Below are 20,953 nucleotides of genomic sequence, written 5' to 3' on the forward strand. Positions count from 1 at the left end.
ACAAAGAATTTGAAGGTATCAATGATCATCTAGAATATTACAATGAAGAGTCAGAGGATGCAATCATCAAAAGCATTGTATGAAAGCAGGCCCTTATCTGTACTAGGTGTCTGTGCCAATTTTGCTCATTTACAGTCAATCGAAAGAATATGGCAGCACACACTGGATGGGTTCCTCCATCGATAACCATTAGGAGCTAGTACACAGTTCTACAGTACTGTAATAATATTGATAGAGTTCTAATTTGTTCCATATTTCAATTAAATACATAATTGCTACTCAGTTAAACAGTAGTTTGTCCTTTCTTATATAGTGTACTTTTTAAAAAAAACTATTTCCATGAAACTTTGGCTTTCTAGCAACTGCTTATTGGTCCCGATGTGTCGCAATTATCCGGAATCCTCTGTACATTGGATAAATGTGGCTCATGTTTCATGTACCCAGGAAGGATTTGAGTCTGTTTGGCAAAACCCAGCCCATCAGTGTTCAGTGGCAGCAAAGTCTGACAATGGGGTCTTTCCCCACAGAACCTTTGTCGTGGCTGCACTGAGTTGCAGTGCATTACCAGGCAGGCATCCCTGCACTTTGAAATGTGCCAGTCAGCAACATCCAGTTATGGACAGATCCTTACACTGCATGTGCAAATTTCCAGCAGACCTGGCTGCATTTTTCACCAAGTTGATGACCTGCAGTTGGTCTTGATGTGTCCTTGGGTACACGGTAACACCTTTACACCAGTGTACTTATCCTAGTGTGAAATCAACACTAAGAATGTATTTTGATAAGCTTAAAGTGCTGACTGCAATCCCTTTTATGGTAAGAGGAGAGATGATGGGCAATGAATAACTGACAGTCTGAGGAGGCACCTTAATGAAATGACTGGCCTTTAAATAAAATGTTTTTGTTTCAGGTGTGTACCAACCTGAACCATTGGGTGATTTCTGGTGGGCCCTTCTTGCTACTGGACTTCTGTTCTTCTACCATTTCACCTTTTTGCAGATCCTCGGATTGGTGAGTAGAACAAAAGAAAGTGTTCTAGTCCACAGCAAGATGTATGGTTTCAGTACAACTTATTCCTGCATCGTCACCTATGAAATTCCACTAGGGCCCAACAAAAACACAGAATTCATTTAGACGCTAGAGATACATCAGATACTGGCAATCTTGAATAACACACATAAATTCTGGAGGAACTCAGCAAGTCAGCCAACTTCTATGGAGGGGAATAAATAGTTGACGTTTTGGATTGAGACCCTGGGTCTGGGTCCAGCATTTTGTGTGAATTCATATAGGTTTGGATTACGTTTCCTTCCTTCCCAGTCTCCTTCAAAGGTCAAAGACTGAGGAATTATTAACAAAATAGTAAAATGCTGGGAGCCACGCAGCAGGTCCAGCTGCATCAGTGATGGGAGAAACACAGTTAAATAGTGCTAAATGAGGATCCTTCGTCAGAACTAGAAAAGTGAGAGACCGAGCTCGTTGAGTTGCAGAGAGAGAGCGCGAAAAAGAGTGTAGAGAATAGAGGGTATACCTGTGATAGGTTGCAGATCAAAGCTGCCAAGGTAACCTTCAAATGATTAGCAGAAGAGGGAAAAGAAAATAGAATCAGAATCACATTTATTATCTCAGGTATGTGATGTGAAATTTGTTAACTTAGCAGCAGCAGTTCAATGCAATACATAACCTAGAAAAAAAAAATAAAAAAGTAAATCAATCACAGTATATGTATATTGAATAGATTAAAATCATGCAAAAAAACAGAAATAATATATAATTAAAAAGTGGTAGTTTTCACAGGTTCAATGTCCATTTAGTAATTGGCTGTCAGAGGGGAAGAAGCTGTTCCTGAATCGCTGAATGTGAGTCTTCAGTCTTCTGTATTTCCTACCTGATGGTAACAGTGTAACAGTAAGAAAAGGGCATGCCCTGGGTGCTGGCAGTTCCTAACATTGGATGCTGCCTTTCTGAGACACTGCTCCTTGAAGATGTCCTGGGTACTTTGTAGGCTGGTACCCAAGATGGAGCTGACTACATTTACAACCTTCTGCAGCTTCTTTCCATCCTATGCAGTAGCCACCCCTCCCCCCTTACCAGACAATGATGCAGCCTGTCAGAATGCTCTCCACAGGTCATCTATAGAGCAAGTTGAAGTGAAGGTACATCCGCATCCTCTATGGAGAGTAGTAAAGGAGGGTTAATTGAATTGTTTAGACCAAGCACTACCAACCTGGGGTCCACGGACCCTTTGCTTAATGGTGTTGGTCCACATCATTAAAAATGTTGGGAACTTCTGGTTTAGACCATAAGACGTAGCAGTAGAATTAGGCCATTCAGCCCATTGGGTCTACTCTGCCATTCCATCATTATTCTGAGGACACCCAGGTGCAAGCATATATCTGTTGGAACATGTACACCTTTGAATGCAGTTTTGATCACTCTTTTGCAGGAAAGATGTTAGTAAACTCGAAAGAATGCAGAAAAGATTTATCAGGATGTTGCCTGAACTTGGGGGCCTGAATTACAAGGAGAGATTATGTAGACTTGCAATTTGTTCCCTGGAGCATGGGGGAGTGAGGGACCTGACAGGGGTATATGAGATCATGAGAGGCAAAGAAGGGTGAAAGCACATAGTATTTTTTCCCAAGAAAGGGGTGGAAAAAAGAACAAGTGACATACTACAGGTTTAAGATCAGTGGCAAGCACAGCTTTTTCAAGTAAAGGGTGGTGCATATTTGAAATAAGCTGCTAGAAGTCATGTTTGAGACAGGCATATTGAAGCTTAATTACACATAAATCAAAACGTGCAGTGAAATATGTTGTTTGCATCAATGACCAACATAGTTCGAATATGTGGCCGCTAGAGTTACCATACTTCCAGTGCCAGTACAGCATGCCCACAACTTACTAACCTTAACCCGTACATCTTTGGAACGTGGGAGGAAACCGGAGACCTGGAGTGAAACCCATACTGTCACGGGGAAAATATACAAGCTCCTCACAGACAGACATTGAACCCTGATCGCTGGCGCTATAAAGCACTACACCAACTGCTACATTACTGCGCTGCCACATTATGGGTAAGATTTAAAAGCCGTCTAGATGAGTGCAGGGGTTCCCAACCTGGAGTCCACGGACCCCTTGGTTAATGATGGCGGGGGGGGGGGGGGGTCCATGGCATATAAAAGGTTGAGGAACCCATGGTGTAGAGGGTTATTGGCCAGACTCTGGAAGTTAGAACTACGTCTCCCGGTTGCTATGGAAAGTTGGCCTGAAGGGGCCAGTGTACATACTGTGTAACTCAACAACTCTATGACCTTTGCTTTATCTGTTCTCCCAATTATACATTCTAGTTGTATCTATGATCAGTTTCTGTACACTGTATTAAAGACCCCACTGTTAATCGATTGTCTCACCATCATGCTCAATTGCTTGATCTCATATTATTGAAATTTAAATTGGGAGCTACTTTGATAGGTGCCCCACCTTCCACATATAACAGTAATTTGAGAGTGGACGTACAGCAAAACATTGCCTGGGATCGGTGTCTTTTGACCAAATGCTCCAAAATAATCCTGTCATGTCAAAAGCAAATGGTGTTGTTTGTGCTAAAACAATTTGAGGTTTGTGGTTGTCCTCACAAGTTTGTTCTGTGTTTCATATGTGGAGATTTTCTCCATGCTGTGGTATCATAGAGAGGCCCAGTCCAACAACTGGTATCCGTTTCTTTCTCTCAGATGTAGCTTGTCATGTAACGTTAGAAGCTCCTTGGCAGTTTAGGGGACCATGGTTGTTGATTAAAGCTTGACTCTGAGAAATATCAGGCCGTTTAATCAGAGGGCATCAAAACCAAGTCCAAGGCATTTTCTGATTAGTTGCCAGATGGCATTAAGATCAAGATGTAGCTGGTTTTTGGTTTTATTACATTGTTCTTCCCTGCTGCAGAATACTGCCAGCTCTTTTTTTCCATATTTCTGTCCAAACTTCTCTTTGTCTGGAATAATAAAATCCATAGTCTTAAAATAATTGTCCTTGAAGATTTAGCTGAATTTATGCACTTGTTGTCCGTTGCCCTCCCAGCAGCGATATATTATTGAATTAATCATTCTGCAATCACTGCAGTGGAGTCACCACTGTGCCGATCTGCAGCCAGAAATTAGCTCAGTAATAATTTATAATGAAGAAGGATAGGCTTTCAGCACAAGTGATAATTCCCCAGGGTAGTTTCCACTTACAAGAAGGTCAGGCTGAACCAAGCTTTCTTGGACTGCTCGCAGTATAGTGATAAATGGAGTCAGTCTTGAGCAGGGGTTTCATGCCATGGAGCTATACCGTTAACCAAAGAGTCTGTGAACCCCAGGTTGGGAACCCCTCCTAGAGAGGACTACTCACAAATCAGGAGGCATTGGGGGTGGGGGGGCCAAGAGGAATAATTATAATGAAGGGTGATATGTGAATTCTGGTTGTGAAATGGGACAGAAGGAAGGGAGGTAAGGAAAAGATGGGGCAACGATAGAAGGGGATGAAACAGATCTGGAGATTACATAAAGAAACTGAGCGCGATATTGTTTAGTCTACATGTTCTGCACCTTGCCAATAGGATACCAGCTTCATAACTCGTTTTTCCTCAGAATACACAAGGGGTGCACACAGTACCAAGTACTGGGCACAGTGTCAAGTCAAGTCACTTTTATTGTCATTTTGACCATAACTGCTGGTCAGTACACAGTAAAAATGAGACAACGTTTTCTCAGGACCATGGTGTTACATGACACAGTACAAAAACTAGACTGAACTACGTAAAAAAACACAGAAAAAACAACTACACTAGACTACAGACCTACCCAGGACTGCATAAAGTGCACAAAAACAGTGCAGGCATTACAATAAATAATAAACAGGACAATAGGTTAGTAAGGTGTCAGTCCAGGCTCTGGGTATTGAGGAATCTGATAGCTTGGGGGAAGAAACTGTTACATAGTCTGGTCCTGAAAGCCCGAATGCTTTGGTGCCTTTTCCCAGATGGCAGGAGGGAGAAGAGTGGATGGCATTGGCAACTCATTGCTTCAGCAGCTTGGATTGATCATGATCCTGAGTGCTGTCCGAGTCGGGCTTGCACGTTCTCCCTTTGCCTGGATGGGTACTCTGGTTTCCTCCCTTACCCCAGAGATTGGGGTGGCATGGTGGTGTAGTGGTTAGCAGAACGTTTCACAGTACAGGTGACCCTGGTTCAGTTCCCGCTGCTGTCTGTAAGGAGTTTGTTCATTCCCGTGTGGGTGTCCTCCGGGTGACGGGATTTCCTCCCACAGTCCAGAAACATACTGGTTAGTCATTAATTGGCCATTATAAAATGCCCTGTGATGAGGCTCAGATTAAATCAGGGAATTGCTGGGTGGCATGGCTTGAAGGGCTGGAAGAGGCATAGATTGAGTTGATAGCCAGGAAACTTTTTCCCAGTAGAGAAATGGCTAATACAGGAGGGCATAATTTTCCTGTGATTGGAATAAAGTATAGTGGAGATTTTTATTGTATTACACAGAATGGTGGTTGTGTCGAATGTCCTGGTAGAGGCAGACACATTAGGTTTGTTTAAGAAACTCCTAGATAAGCATATCCTGAGTGCTGTCTGAGTTCTGCCTGTGCTTGTTTGGGTATCGCCTGGGTGCTCCAGTTTGCTCACTTCCCCCCAAAGATGTGCTGGTTGGTGGTTTAGGGGCAATTTCAATAGTCAATCGGATGGATGGAGAAGTAGTGCCATCACATGATAGCGTAGCGATTGTTGTAACGTTTCTTAGCACCAGCAATCAGAACATGGTTCAATTCCCAGCGCTGTCTGTCAGGGGTTTGAATGTTTTCCCCATGAACGTGTGGGTGTTTTCCAGATACTCTGGGTTCCTTTCGTATTCCAAAGATGGTCGGGGTTAGTGAGTTGTGGGCACGCTTTGTTGGCGCTGGAAGCATGGCAACACTGGAGGATTTCTCCAGCACACATACCCTTGGACTGCCCCAGCGCGCACACCCTCAGTATGTGGATTACACATTTCACTGCATGTTTCAATGCACATGTGACAATCTTTAAGAAGAATTTGAATGATATGTGAGAATGGGGAAGGGGTCCAATAGGTATCTTAGGGCTGACAAGGACTTGATGGGTCAAATGGCCTACATCTTCAAGAAATATAAAATGAAATTACTTATTAAATAGATAAGTTTTGGTTAGATAGTAAACAATAAATTTCATGACGTGTGTCTGTGATAATAAATTTGATTTGGAATTCTGAACATGAAGAGGGCACTGGTTCTAGGTTGAAGGGAGACTTTCACTGATAATTAAACTCTATAATTCACTTCGACCTATTTAGATGTCACACTCACACAAGAACTTGAGAAGATGCTTAAAATACTGGCCGCTTGCCAGATTGTTACACCATGTGTAAAATTCCTCTCTATTTATAAGCAAAGTTACAGAAGATAAATGTGTCTTTGTGCGTACTTAAGTAAGATCTCTTAGTCCTTGCTAATTAATTCTTTGCATGCAGGTGTTTAGAAAGTTCCTGTATGGAATACTGCTCACAGTATTTCCTCTCCCTAATGCCCATGTAGACCTACTGTTAGACTTCTGTGTTCAGCAGTTTAAGCCAGATAATTACCTCAGGTATAATTGTACTACGGTAGTGCCTTTTTTTTTAAATTTGTGAATCAGTTATTGAATCATTTTATGTTCCATGGTAAAACTAGGCTGTCTACAGTTGCAGACAGGGAAGCTTTAGGCTTGATGTAATTTAGAGTTGTCTACTAGCTTCTCCAGAGATTAAATCCTTTGCAATGGGATTTACCAGGTGGTTGAAACTTTTGTGAAGATAGTTCAGCTCTCCAGTCTTATCATAAAACGTAATAAGGCCCTTCAGCCCAAGATGTTGAGCCGACTTTTTAGCCTAGTCTAAGGATCAATCTAACCCTTCCCTCCAACATAGCCTCCATTTTTTTCCATCATCCATGTGCTTATCAAGGAGTTTCTTAAGTATCCCTAATGTATCTGCTTCTACTACCACCCTTGGTAGGATATTGTATTAGCCATTTTCTGCTTTGGGAAAAGTCTCCAGCTATCAACTCAATCTATACCTCTTATCAGCTTGTACACTTCTATCAAGTCTCCTCTCATCCTCCTTTACTTGAAAGGGAAAAGCCCAAATTGGCTCCATAAGACATGCAATTCACTGGACTGAAATTGCATTGGGTGTTAAAGTTCAAAGTAAGGTCATATACTACCTTGATAGTCATTCTCTTGGAGTCATTTATGGAAGAAAAGGAAATACAACAGAATTTACTAAAATCTATTCATAAACAGGCAAAGTTTGATGAACACCCCCTAGTACACAGAAGAAGGCAAACTGTGCAAATAAAAAATACTGAGAACATGAGTTGTAAAGAATCCCCAAAAGTGAGTCTGAGGGTGATGAATCAATTCAGAGAGGTGGTGAGTGAAGTTATCTAGACCCGTTCCTGACCCTGGGAACCCTAAGGCTTCTGTACTTGCTGCACAATGGAAGCAGTGAGAAGAGGATGTGGCCTGGATAGTGGTGGTGTTTGGTGATGGATGCTGCTTTCTTGTGGCATTGCTCCACATAAGTGTACTCAGAGGTGGAGAAGGTTTTGCCTGATGAACTAGGCTTTCTGTGGCCTTTTCCATTTCTGAGCATAAGTATTTCCATACTGAGCTGTAAGTATTGAGGCCACGATCACCCAGCGTCAGCTGCAGTGGCTGGGGCACATGATAAGGATGCCCCCATTTCGGCTACCCCGCAGAGAGTTATATGGCCAGCTACATCATGGTCGACGCTCAGCTGGAGGGCCGAAGAAGCACTATAAGGATCAGATGAAGAATGCTTTAAGGAAGTGCAAGATCAGACCTGAGGACCTGGAGGATGTTGCTGCTGACCGTAACACTTGGCGACAGCTGTGTAGGGACAGGGTTCGTTTTCTGGAGTTGGAAAGAACAACCAGAAGAGAGCCAGGAGAAATGCAGCCATGGTTGCCATCACTACCACCATTACCACGTATACAAGTCCCACCTGCAATAGAGTTTGTGGGTCCAGGATAGGACTGTATAATCATCAGAGATCTCACCGTTAAAGGAGTGGACGTCATCATCAGATTTTGATGGACGACTAAAGAAGAAGAGTAATGCAATCAGCAAGGATACTCTCCACCGTGTATCCATAGACGTTTGTCAGAAGTGCATCCAAAACCAAGCACGAGTAACGTTCTTACACCCCCATCCCCCATCCTTCTGACCCAAAGGCGCTCATTATCTCCATTCAGAATCCCCTGCTATCTGTAAGGAGATTGTATATACTCCCTGTGTGAGTTTCCTCTGGGTGTTCTGGTTTACTCCCACATTTGGTTGGTAGGTTAAATTGGTCATTGTGAATTGTCCTGTGATTAGACTAGGATTAAAACATGGCTTGCTGGGCAGCACGGCTCGAAGGGCTGGAAGGGCATATTCTGCGACGTATCTCAATAAATAATTCAGTAAATCGCTGCTTGGGGAAATTCCCTTACATGTGTTCACACGCTCACAGCATTCGCTTGCTGCGTCAGAAATTTCCAGGGTTGAATTTGTAAGTTTCATCTATGCTTTCTACAACATTTCCCTAAGTCAGTTTCATGGAATTCAGTTAATTCAGTTTAATATGTGCCACCAAGAACGATGGCCAGAGGATATCCAGCTCGCACAACAGAGCATTCTTTTGTTTTGTATACAGTCCCATTGTATATGTAGTCTAAATGTTATGTGTGTTAACACCTGAAATGACAGTGTTGACTCAGTAAATGCTGTAGAACAGAGGGACCTTGATGAATGAGACCAATGATCTCTGGTTGTTACGGTGCAGGTGGATAAGGTGGTGAAGAAAGCATGTGGGATTCTTGCCTTCATTAGCTGAAGGTAAATATCACGCCCTACCTACCTACCTTTAGCTGACAGGGAGACTGTGTTACAACAATAGTTATTTGATGTAGTGTGAACAATTCCGTTGCCACATACGTAGCAGGAAGGATGTAGTTATAATGGAAAGGGCAGAGATGAGATTCACCACAATATTCCCTGGGATGGTGCACCTCAGTTGTGAGGAGAGGCTGGAGTTGCTAAAGACTGGAGGAGGTTGATGGGCAACCCAATAAAAGCAAATGAAATGTGGAGGAGCTCAGACAGGATAGCCTAGATATCCTAAAACCAGAAGGCATAAGTTTGAGGTAGAGGGTAAGAGGTTTCAAAGGGGTTCTGAAAAGGATTTTTCCTCCACCCAGAGATTGAGTGGAACTAGAAACCTGAGGAAGAAGATACTTTCACAACATTTAAGAAGCATCTTGACGGGAACGTAAGTCACCAAGGCCTAGAAGACTGTGGACTAAGTACTGGCAATTGGAATCAGTATTGATGAACGCTTGGTGTTTGGCATGGGCAAGGTGGGTCGAAGGCCTGGTGCTGCACATTGTGACCTCGGAGATTATGATTATGATTGAGATGTGGCTTAGACATTTAGAACACCAACTTTTTATTTTTCAGTTACTTTGTCGTAAAAGGAAGTAGCTGAGAACACAGTAGAAGATATGACTGTAATTTAAGGAACTTTGGAAGATCAGAAAATTAAAGTTGCAGGGAGATGGGAACTGAAGCAACAGAACAGGTTGTGGAGACATGTTGTTAAGTCAGTAATCAAAAGGTTGAGCATGGCGGGACTTATCTTCTGAACTGCATTTACTTCAAACAAGGAGTATTGTAAAAAAGATGGATGAGTTTAGGGCAGGGATCAGCACATGGAATTGTTGCATTGTAGCCATTAGTGAGTCATAGTTGTAGGAGGGGCTGAATGACAGCTCAATATCCCAGGGTTCCATTGTTTTAGACATAGTGCAGGAGGGATGAAAGGGAGAGGGGAAAATGTCACAGCAGTGCTCAGACTGGAGAGCTCATCTAGTGAAGATTTATGGGTAGATTCATGTTAATGGAACCATATTATAAATCACCCAACAGTCCGTGGGAGTTAGGGGAACAAATTTGTTGAGAGATCACAGATTGAAAAAGGATCTAGACATGCCCGGGCACCATCCCTGAAGAAGATGGCAGAGTTTGTCATCAGAATGACGGTTATAATCGATACCTGACTCGGCTTGAAGCCCAAGAACAATTTATTAGATCACAGACTGTAAGAAACATAAGACTGTGATAGCAGGTGATTTCAATTTTCCACATATTGACTCGGACTCCCTGTAGAAAGAGAAGTAGATGGGAAAGATCTGCCAAATATGGAATGTGTTCAGGAAAGTTTCCTTAATAAGAACATAGAGGTCCCAACTAGATCTCCTATTAGGGAATGAGACAGGGCAGGTGACAGAGGTTTGTGTGGGGGCCCACTTAGTATCTAGTAATCATAATGCCATTAGTTTCAAAGTAATTATGGAAAAGGTAGGTCTGGTCCTCAGGTTGAGATTCTGAATTGGAGAAAGGCCAAGTTTGATGATATCAGAAAGGATCTGGTAACTGTGGGTTGACACAGGCTGTTTTCTGGCAAAGGTGTACTTAGTAAGTAGGAGGCCTTCAAAAGTGAAGTTTTGAGGAGTATTTGAGTTTGTATGTTCCTGTCAGAATAAAAGGCAAGGATAAGTGGTTTAGGGAACCTTGGATTTCGAGAGCTTTTGAGGCCCCAGTTAAGAAAAAGAGGGCGGTGCATAGCAGGATTAAGGGTGAAAGATGAAATGTTTGAGGGGAATAAGAGGAAGAACTTCTTTGCTGAGAAGGTGGTGAGAGTGTAGAACATGCTGCCAGTACAGGTTATGGAAGCGGGTTTAATTTTTGGATTGAAAAAATGAAAGAGAAATTTGGATAGGTACATGGACAGGTACCTGTGGTCTAGGTGCGGGTTAATAGCACCAGGCAGATTAATTGTTCGGCACTGACTAGATGGGCTGAGGGGCCTATTTGTGTGTTATGTTCTATGACTCTATGGAAAAAATCACATGGACTTCTGCTACTTAACAAAGTGTGAGAGGGAGACCCAGTTAGCCACAGAGGTGAATTGTAAGCGTATAGATTACAGAGAGGGATCAGTTTCGTGGCTTGCATCTCTCCTTCATCATATCAGGTGCTAGAAGGGAAAATATAGAATATCTTGTATATTTTCTGAGTTCTGAGATGATTTTTGAATATTTGGTGGTATAGATTTATAAATTATATTGCCTTGTTTTATCAGTTTCCTTGAATATTTACTAAGCTTGTCATGGCTCACACAATGACAGTACTGCACAGGTTGGAGCTTTTCATCTGCTTGTGTTTAGCACATTCCTTATTTATATGCTAAATAGAATATGGTTGCATCCTGCCTTTTAATCCAATAATGTGAAAATTCTTAGCAAGTTTCAAATAACAGGTGCCTGAAATATAAATTCTGCCTGCACTTTTTAATTTGTGTAACACTCCATTTCGTCTGCCAGGGACATCCTAACAGATCTTGTACAGAATCAAATTACTTTCAAGTTACTGCTATATAGTATCCATTTTTCACAGAACAAGTTCTTTGGTGATATCCAGTTAATAGTGGTGTTGTTCAAGGGAATTCTAATAGCCAGGTTATAACTCTTTCTCAGAGGGCCTTTAAATCTGGCTATGGTCTCACCTGAAGCATTTCTCCAGTTACAACAGTGATTTCTATCTAGATTTATAATGAACTTTGAAACTGGCAATAAAAAATATGTTTAAACAAATCATGTACACAAAAGATGCTGGAAAGCTTCAGCAATGCACACAAGGTGCTGGGGGAACACAGCAGATCAGGCCGCTTTGATGGAGGGGAATAAACAGTTGACATTTCAGGCAAAGACACATCACCAGCACTGGAGAGAAAGGGGATAAAAGCCAGACTAAGAAGGTAGGGGGAGGGGAAGCAGTACAAACTCAGGGGTCAGAAACCAGAATAGGATAGGACCTCCAGGGTAGTAACTTCTGGATTGCTACATGTGCCACACACCAATGAGAGTACGTATAGGATGATTTGGCAGATGAATGTGTGGCTGAGGAACTGGTGCAGGGGGCAGGGTTTCAGATTTCGGGATCATTGGGATCTCTTCTGGGGAAGGTATGACCTATATAAAAAGGACAGGTTACACCTGAACCCGAGGAGGACCAATATCCTTGTGGGCTGGTTTGCCATTGCTAGAGCTGTTGGGGTGAGTTTAAACTAATATTATAGGGAGATAAGTGATAGGGCTGTGGATGGGGAAGGTGGTATACAAATAGATGCAGTATGACTATGAGAAAGGATGAGCAGATGATGGGGCAAGATTTCAGTCAGTGGGATGAGTTGAACTGCAACATGGGAGCAAAATTAAAAAGGGTGATGAATACAGGACTGGAGGTTTTGTATTTGAATGCATGTATAATAGGGAATGAGTTAGGTGATCTTGTAGCACAGTGAGAGATCAGCAGGTATGACATTGTGAGTGTCACTGAGTCATGGCAGAAAGAAAATCATAGTTGGGAGCTTAACATCCAAGGATACACATTGTATTGAAAGGACAGACAGGTAGGCAGAGAGGGTGGGGTGGCTTTAATGTCTTAAAAAATGAAATGGAAGAAAGAGATGACATAGGATTGGAAGATGTTGAATGCTTATGGGTTGAGTTAAGAAACTGCAAGGGTAAAAAGACCCCGATGGGAGTGATACAGGCCTCCAGACAGTAGCAGAAAGAAGGGTACAAATTATAATGTCAGTTAGGAAAGGCATGTAACAAGGCTAATGTTACGATAGTTATAGGGAATTTCAATACACAGATAGATTTGGAAAATCAGGCTAGTGCTGGATCCCAAGAGATGAAATTTGTAGAATGCTTACAAGTTTGCTCTTTAGAGCAGTTTGTGGTTGAACGCACTAGGGGAAAGACAGTTCTGGATTGGGTGATTAGTAAATTTAAGGTAAAGGAGCCCTTAGGAGGCAGTGATCATAATCTGGTAGGATTCACCCTGTGGTTTGAGGGGGAGAAGCTAAGTCAGATGTATCAGTATTACAGTGGAGTAAGGGGAATTACAGAGGCATGGGAAAGCAACTGGAACTGGCCAAAGTTGACTGGGGAAGGCACCAGCAAGGATGATGGCAGAACAGCAATGGCTGGAGTTTCTGAGGGAAATTCAGAAGGAGCAAGATAGACACATCAGAGGTGAATAAGAATTTTAAAGGGAGGATGCAACCATGGTTGACAAGGGAAGTCAAAGACAGCATAAAAGCAAAAGAGAGGGAAATAATACAGCAAAAATTAGCGTGAAGGTAGAGGATTGGGAAGCTTTTAAAAATCAACAGAAGGTAACTGAAAAAGCCATAAGGAGGCACTAGTAGAATGCCAGAAATTCAAGAGTATCAGCAGGCAGAAGTGAGCGTCGTATTACAAAGGAAAAGGTGCTTGGGAAACTGAAGGGTCTGAAAGCAGGTGAAGTCACCTGGGCCAGATGGACTACACCCCAGCGTACTGAAAGGGGTAGCTGAAGAGATTGCACAGCCATTAGTAATGATCTTTAAAGAATCACTTGATTCTGGAGTAGTTCAAGAGAATTGGAAAACTGCATATGTCACTTAACTCTTTAAAACAGGAAGGAGGCAGAAGGCAGGAAATTATAAGCCAGTTAGCCTAACTTCAATGGTTGGAAAGATGTTGGACTCTATTATTAAGACCTTAAGATTCATAAGATACAGGATAAGAAGTAGGCCATTCAGCCCATCGAATCTGCTCCGCCATTCAATCATGGGCTGATCCAATTCTTCCAGTCATCCCCACTCCCCTGCCTTCTCCCCATACCCTTTGATGCCCTGGATAATCAATAACCTGTTTATCTCTGCCTTAAATGCACCCAATGACTTGGCCTCCACAGCCGCTCATGGCATCAATTTCCACAGGTTTATCACCCTCTGACTAAAATAATTTCTCCGCATCTCTGTTCTAAATGAATGCCCTTCAATCCTGAAATTGTGCCGTCTTGTCCTAGATTTCCCTACCATGGGAGAAAACTTTGCCATATCTAATCTGTTCAGGTCTCTTAACATTCAGAATGTTTCTATGAGACCCCCCCTCATTCTTTTGAACTCCAGGGAATACAGCCCAAGAGCTGCCAGATGTTCCTCGTATGATAACTCTTCCATTCCTGGAATCATTCTCGTGACTCTTCTCTGAACCTGCTCCTATGTCAGTATATCCTTTCTGAAATAAGGAGCCCAAAACTGCACACAATACTCCAAGTGTGGTCTCACGAGTGCCTTTTAGAGCCTGAACATCACATCCCTGCTCTTATATTCTATACCTCTAGAAATGAACGTCAACATTGCATTCGCCTTCTTCACCACCAACTCAGCCTGGAGGTTAACCTTTAGAGTATCCTGCACAAGGACTCCCAAGTCCCTTTGCATCTCTGCATTTTGAATTTTCTCCTCATCTAAATAATAGTCTGCACATTTATTTCTTCCGCAAAAGTGCATGACCATCCACTTTCCAACATTGTATTTCATTTGCCACTTCTTTGCCCATTCCCCTAAACTATCTAAGTCTCTCTGCAGTCTCTCTGTTTCCTCAACACTACCCACTCCTCCACCTATCTTTGTATCATCGGCAAATTTAGCCACAAATCATTAATCCTATAGTCCAAATCATTGACATGTATCTTAAAAAGCTGTGGTCCCAACACCGACCCCAGTGGAACTCCACTGGTAACTGGCAGCCAGCCAGAATAGGATCCCTTTATTCCCACTCTCTGTTTCCTGCCGATCAGCCAATGCTCCATCCACGCTAGCAACTGCCCTGTAATTCCATGGGCTCTTATCTTGCTAAGCAGCTTCATGTGCGGCACCTTGTCAAAGGCCTTCTGAAAATCCAAGTACACCACATCTACTGCTTCTCCTTTGTCTATCCTGCTTGTAATTTTCTCAAAAATTTGCTGTAGGTTTGTCAGGCAGGATTTTCCTTTCAGGAAACCATGATAGGCTTTGGCCTATCCTGTCATGTGCCTCCAGGTACTCTGTAATCTCATCCTTAACAATCGATTCCAACAAATTCCCAACCACTGATGTCAGGCTAACAGGTCTATAGTTTCCTTTCTGCTGCTTCACACCTTTCTTAAATATTGGAATAACATTTGCAATTTTCCAGTCATCTGGTACAATGCCAGAATCTATCGATTCTTGAAAGATCATCGTTAATGCCTTCGCAATCTCTCCAGCTACTTCCTTCAAAATCCAAGAGTGCACTCTATCAGGTCCAGGATATCTATCCACCCTCAGACCATTAAGCTTTCTGAGCACCTTCTCAGTTATAATTTTCACTGCACATACTTCACTTCCCTGACACTCTTGAATGTCCAGTATACTGCAGATGTCTTTCACTGTGAAGACTGATGGAAAATACGCATTCAGTTCCTCTGCAATCTCTGTGTCTCTCATTACAATATCTCCAGCATCATTTTCTATAGGTCCTATATCTACGCTCAACTCTCTCTGACCCTTTAGTATCTTCTTTGATATTAGTCACCAGCTTCCTTTCATAATTCTTCTTTTCCTTCCTAATGACCTTCTTACTTTCCTTCTGAAAGTTTTTCAAAACTTCCCACTAGCTTTGGCTTCCTTGTATTCCCTCTCTTTTGCTTTTACTTTGACTCTGGCTTCACTTGTCAGCCACGGTAGTGTCCTTTTTCCATTTGAAAATTTCTTCTTATTTGAAATATATCTGTCTTGCACTTCCCTCATTTTTTTTGCAGAAACTGCAGCCATTGCTGCTCTGCTGTCCTTCCTTCTAGTGTCTCTTTCCAGTTAACCTTCACCATGTCCCCTTTCATGCCACTGTAATTTCCTTTATTCCACTGAAATACCAACACATTGGAATTTAGTTTCTCCTTCTCAAATTTCAATATTCTAGAAAGCCATCCCTTAGAGATTCTACAAATTCTCTCTCTTGAGGTCCAGTACTGGCCTGGTTTTCCCAATCCACTTTCATGTGAAAATCCCCAACAATTATCATGACATTGCCCTTCTGACATGCCTTTTCTATCTCCTGCTGTAATTTGTAATCCACATCCCGACTGTTGTTTTGAGGCGTGTATACAACTGCCATTAGGGTCCTTTTACCCTTGCCATTTCTTAACTCAACCCATAGAGACTCTACCCCTTCCAATCCTATGTCATCCCTTTCTAATGATTTAATATTTCTTATACACAGGGCAACACCACCCCCGCTGTCTACTAATCTATCTTTCCAATACACTATATCTTTGGACGTTCATCTCTCAATGGCAGCCATTTTTAGCCAAGTTTCAGAGATGGCTCCAACGTCATACTGGCCAATCTGCAGCTAAATTTTAAGATCATCCATTTTATTTCTTATATTGCATGCATTTATATATAACACTTTCGGTCCAGTATTTGTTGCTTTCTGTTTTAACTGCACCACGCTTCTATTCCCATTGGCTGTGATTATGCCTCATTTCCTGCCTGTCCTTTTTATCATCTCTGTCGCACACTATCTTTGATTTATTTCTGTTTTCCCTTTCCTCAGCCCTATCACTCCAGTTCCCATCCCCCTGCCAAATTAGTTTAAACCCTCCCTAACAGCTCCATTAAACCTCCTTGCTGGGATATTGGATACCTTTGGGTTCAGGTGTAATCCGTCCTTTCTGTACAGGTCTTACCTGCCCCAAGAGAGGCCGCAGTGGATCAGGAACCTGAAGCCCTGCCCCCTACACCAGTCTCTCAGCCACACATTAGTATGCCTGATCATACTATTCTTTCACTCGTTAGAATGTGGCACAGGCAGCAATCCTGAAATTACTACCCTGTAGGTCCTGCTTTTCATCTTCCTACCCAACTCCCTGAATTCTCTCTTCAGGACCTCCTCCCTTTTTCTACCTATGTCATTGATACCAATGTGTACCGAGACTTCTGGCTGTTCACCCTCTCCCTTCAGAATACTCTGCACCTGATCCATCCCGTACCCTGGCACCTGGGAGGCAACACACCACGCAGGTATCTCTATCAGACCAAGAGAACCTCCTGTCTGTTCCCCTCACTGTGGAATCCCCTATGAATACCACATTCCTTATCATTTTCTCTCCCTTCTGCACCACGCAACCAGGCTCAGTGCCAGAGACCAGATTGCCATGGCCATCCTCTGTCAGGTCACTCCTCCCTCAACAGCATCCAAAACGAGATGACGATTACTGAGGGGGATGGCCACAGGGCTGCGCTCTACTATCTGAACTCTTCCCATCCCTTCCCTGATAGTCATATCTTTCCATAGAGAAGGGATCCAAAACAGCTCACAGTACTCCGTATGGTATTAAGGATGAGATTTTGGGATATTAAGTTAAGTAAAAACTTCTTCTCCCAGAGAGTTGTGGGGGTGTGGAATGCACTGCCTCGGAAGGCAGTGGAGGCCAATTCTCTGGATGCTTTCAAGAAGGAGCTAGATAGGTAGATAGATAGGTATCTTATGGATAGGGGAATCAAGGGATATGGGGACAAGGCAGGAACTCAGGTATTGATAGTAGATGATCAGCCATGATCTCAGAATGGCGGTGCAGGCTCAAAGGGCCGAATGGTCTACTTCTGCATCTATTGTCTACTGTATTTGGATGCACTTGATAAAATAGGCAAAAGTCAGTATGGTTTCCTTAGAGGATATCTTGCCTAACAAATTTGTTGGAGTTCTTTGATGAAAGAACAGTGGTAAGTGTCAGACTTGTTTTCATGTTATACTGTATGTCACTAATTTGGATGATGGAATTGGTGGCTTTGTGGCCAAAGGTAGGTCAATAGGATCACAGGTAGTGCTATGGAAGCTGGGAGTCTGCTGGGGGACTTAAACAGATTAGGAGAACTGGAAAAGAAATGGCAGATGGAATATAGTGTTGGAAAATGTATGATCATGCACTTTGGTAGAAGGAATAAACAAAGAGAAAATTCAAAAATCACAGGTGCAAAGGGACTTCGGAGTCTATGGGCAGGACTCCCTAAGGGTTAAATTGCAGGTTGAGTCGATGGTAGGGAAGACCAATGTCAGTATTAATTTCCAGTGGACTAGAATATAAAAGCTGAGGCTTTATAAGGCTTTGGTCAGACCACACGGAGTACTGTGAGCTGTTTTGGGTCCCTTCTCTAAGGAAAGATGTGCTGGTTTTGGAGAGGGTCCAGAGGAGGTTCACAAAAGTGATTCCAGGGATGGAAGGGTATGAGGAGCATTGGATGATTCTGAGCCTGTACTCAGTTTAAAAGAATGGTTGGGGTGGGGGGGGGGCATTTCTCATTGAAACCTAGCAAGTATTGATAAGTCTAGATAGTGGATGAGCAGAGGATTTTTTTTCTATAATGGGGGAGTCTCGGACCAGAGGGCACGGCCTCAGAATAGAAGGTTGTCCATTTAGACCAGAGTTGAGGAAGATCTTATTTCACCAGAGCTTAGTGAATCTGTGGAATTCATTGTCACATAACGTGGAGGACCAGTCACTGGGTTTATTTAAAGTGGACGGCGATAGGTTCTTGATTAGTAAGGGCACCAAAGGTTACGGGGAGAAGGCAGGAGAATGGGGTTGAGTGGGAGAATAAATCAGTCATGATGGAATGGTGGAGCAGACTCTGGAGGGTGAATGGCCTAATTCTGCTCCTATGTCTTCAGATCCTATGGTCTAAGATGGTGGATCGTGTACTTTTTACACTCTGTGTAAAGAAGTTACCTTGCAGGTCTCTGTAAAATTGCTTCCCTATTATCTTGTATCAATGCTGTTTAGTTCTTAACTTCCCAACCTTGGAGCAATGAGTGCTGAAGGCCAGCATGCCAGAGACCCTCTTCACCACCCTGTCTGCTTGCACAGATGCTTTCAATGAACTGTGCACGCGTACTCCCTGGTAATTCCGTTTCACAACACTTGTCAATGTCCTGTCATTCATTACATTGATTCTACCCTGGTTTAACTGGCCAAAATACATCACTGAACTTAGTAAAGTTGAAATCCTCAGCCCATCTCTCAAACTTACCAAGATCAATTTGTAATTCATTGTATCCTTCACTGTCAACAAGATCCCCTAATTCAGTATCATCGGCACGCTTGCCATATACTTTCATATCCAAATTATTTCTGTAAATAATGAGTAAAAGATCCCAACACTGACTACTAAGACTCCCCACTCAGCACAGGCCTCCAGTTGAAGAATGGGCCCTCAACCATCATCCTCTGCTTCCTCTTATTGAGTGAGTTCTGAATCTAATCGCCTCCCTTGTATCACATGTAATCTAATCTTCCAGATCAGCTGCCATGGACTTTGTCAAAGGTCATGATAAAGTCTATTTGGATAACATCCAATACCCTGTCTTCATCTCACTCCTTAGTTACCTCTTCAAAAGACATCAGATGATTTCTCAATCACTTGTAAAACCATGCTGACTGTTCTTGGTCAAGCCTTGACTAGCCAAGTGATTGATAGATCTTGTCCCTCAGAATTATCTCCAGTAACTTCACTGCAACTGAAGGTAGGCTCACTGTGTTGTAGTTCTCTGGCCTGTCCTTCCCACACTCTTTGAACAATGGAACAACATTAACCACCCTCCAGTCTTTTGGAACTTCACCAATGGTGAACAAAGAAGCAAATATCTTTACAAAGGCCTCTGTGATTTTTCTTCCTTGCAGCATAGGTGCTACTCTCTGAAGATGAGATTTAATTGAAGCTTCGACTGCACTCCATGGTATTTGTAGAAGGTTCTCCATGGTGATGATAGTTTCATACATCGGAGAAACGAACTTCAATCCACTGGCCCACTTATCAACCAAATGAACCCATTTACACTAATTCCATTCTTTCCCCCTCAAATTTTACCACTTTTCCACACATTGGGGATAATTTCTAATGGCTGGTTGACCTGTTTAATAATTTGAAGAAAAGCAAGGAAGGTGTACTGACTGTCTTAGCAAATTGACCTTCGAAGATATGTGATCATTATCACACCACTTCATTGTTACTTGTTCTGTACAAATTGGCTGCTTTCTTTTGCTTCATTGCAAAAGTGAGTACACATGAAGTTCTTTATTGACTCAAAGTACCTTGCAGAGTTATGTGTAAATATTCTGTCGCTATAGCTGTTCCAGGACCACGTGTGTATTTATAGGGCATGCACCCACTGATATGCAGCAGGTTAAATTTAGTGGATTTGGAAATATACAGTACTGTACAAAAGTCTTTGGCACATTCTTCGCTGTTTGTAATGGATCTGTCGGTTATTTCATCCTCTGTCGGATCCACGCGTGTAATCGCCATTTCTTTGACTTTGTCACGTCCTGCAAAGATTACAAGATCTTCCATCTGCAGACCCCAGAGCCTGCTGGCTCCACCACCAGCAGGCATGAACTTCGGATCACTGTCCCGGCTGTCGATCTCGGTGGCCCCAGCAACCCAGGGCATATTTAAAACCCAGACTCGAGCACCATCAATGCAGGTTCCAACGACCACGAACACCTTCAAAACAATTGCGTAGCCTCCAACTGTGACTCCAGGCTGGGCCTTCATGTGCTGCGATTGTGACTCCCTTCTCCCCTTCCCACACCACCACTCGGCAATCCCCTCTCCCTCAGATCCCATCGTCAGCTTCTGGGCCCTCAGAGGCTCCATCTTCCTCTCACCCCAACCCTCCCCTCTCCATTGACACTACCAGCCTCCCTCCCCCTTCCTGACCCCAGCTCTCATCCGTGCTGGGTCTTTACGATCCCCTCCAACTCTCTGAGGCAGAACGCTCTGTCCTCAGTAAGGGCCTTATCTTTGTCCCCTTGCACCCACTCCTCAGCGAGTTCTGTGTACGCCATGGCGCTGAACTCTTCTTCCGCTGGCTCCGTCTTCGAGCCTACTTCTTCAGCATGGACTCTCCCACCCCCACCGATGACCCC

The 20,953-nt window shown here is 43.0% G+C and overlaps 1 protein-coding gene across 2 annotated transcripts in view; it reads left to right on the forward strand.

Annotated features, from left to right (window-relative positions):
- Positions 1-20,953, forward strand: part of LOC132397999 (transmembrane protein 164) — a 159,898-nt gene that overhangs the window by 127,430 nt on the left and 11,515 nt on the right. For both annotated transcript variants that reach the window (XM_059976872.1, XM_059976873.1), the window contains exon 5: positions 911-1,011. In XM_059976872.1, coding sequence (XP_059832855.1) covers positions 911-1,011 — 101 coding nt within the window. The remainder of the gene's footprint in view (positions 1-910; positions 1,012-20,953) is intronic.

Source organism: Hypanus sabinus, chromosome 8 (genome assembly GCF_030144855.1).
Source record: "Hypanus sabinus isolate sHypSab1 chromosome 8, sHypSab1.hap1, whole genome shotgun sequence".
NCBI lineage: Eukaryota > Metazoa > Chordata > Chondrichthyes > Myliobatiformes > Dasyatidae > Hypanus > Hypanus sabinus.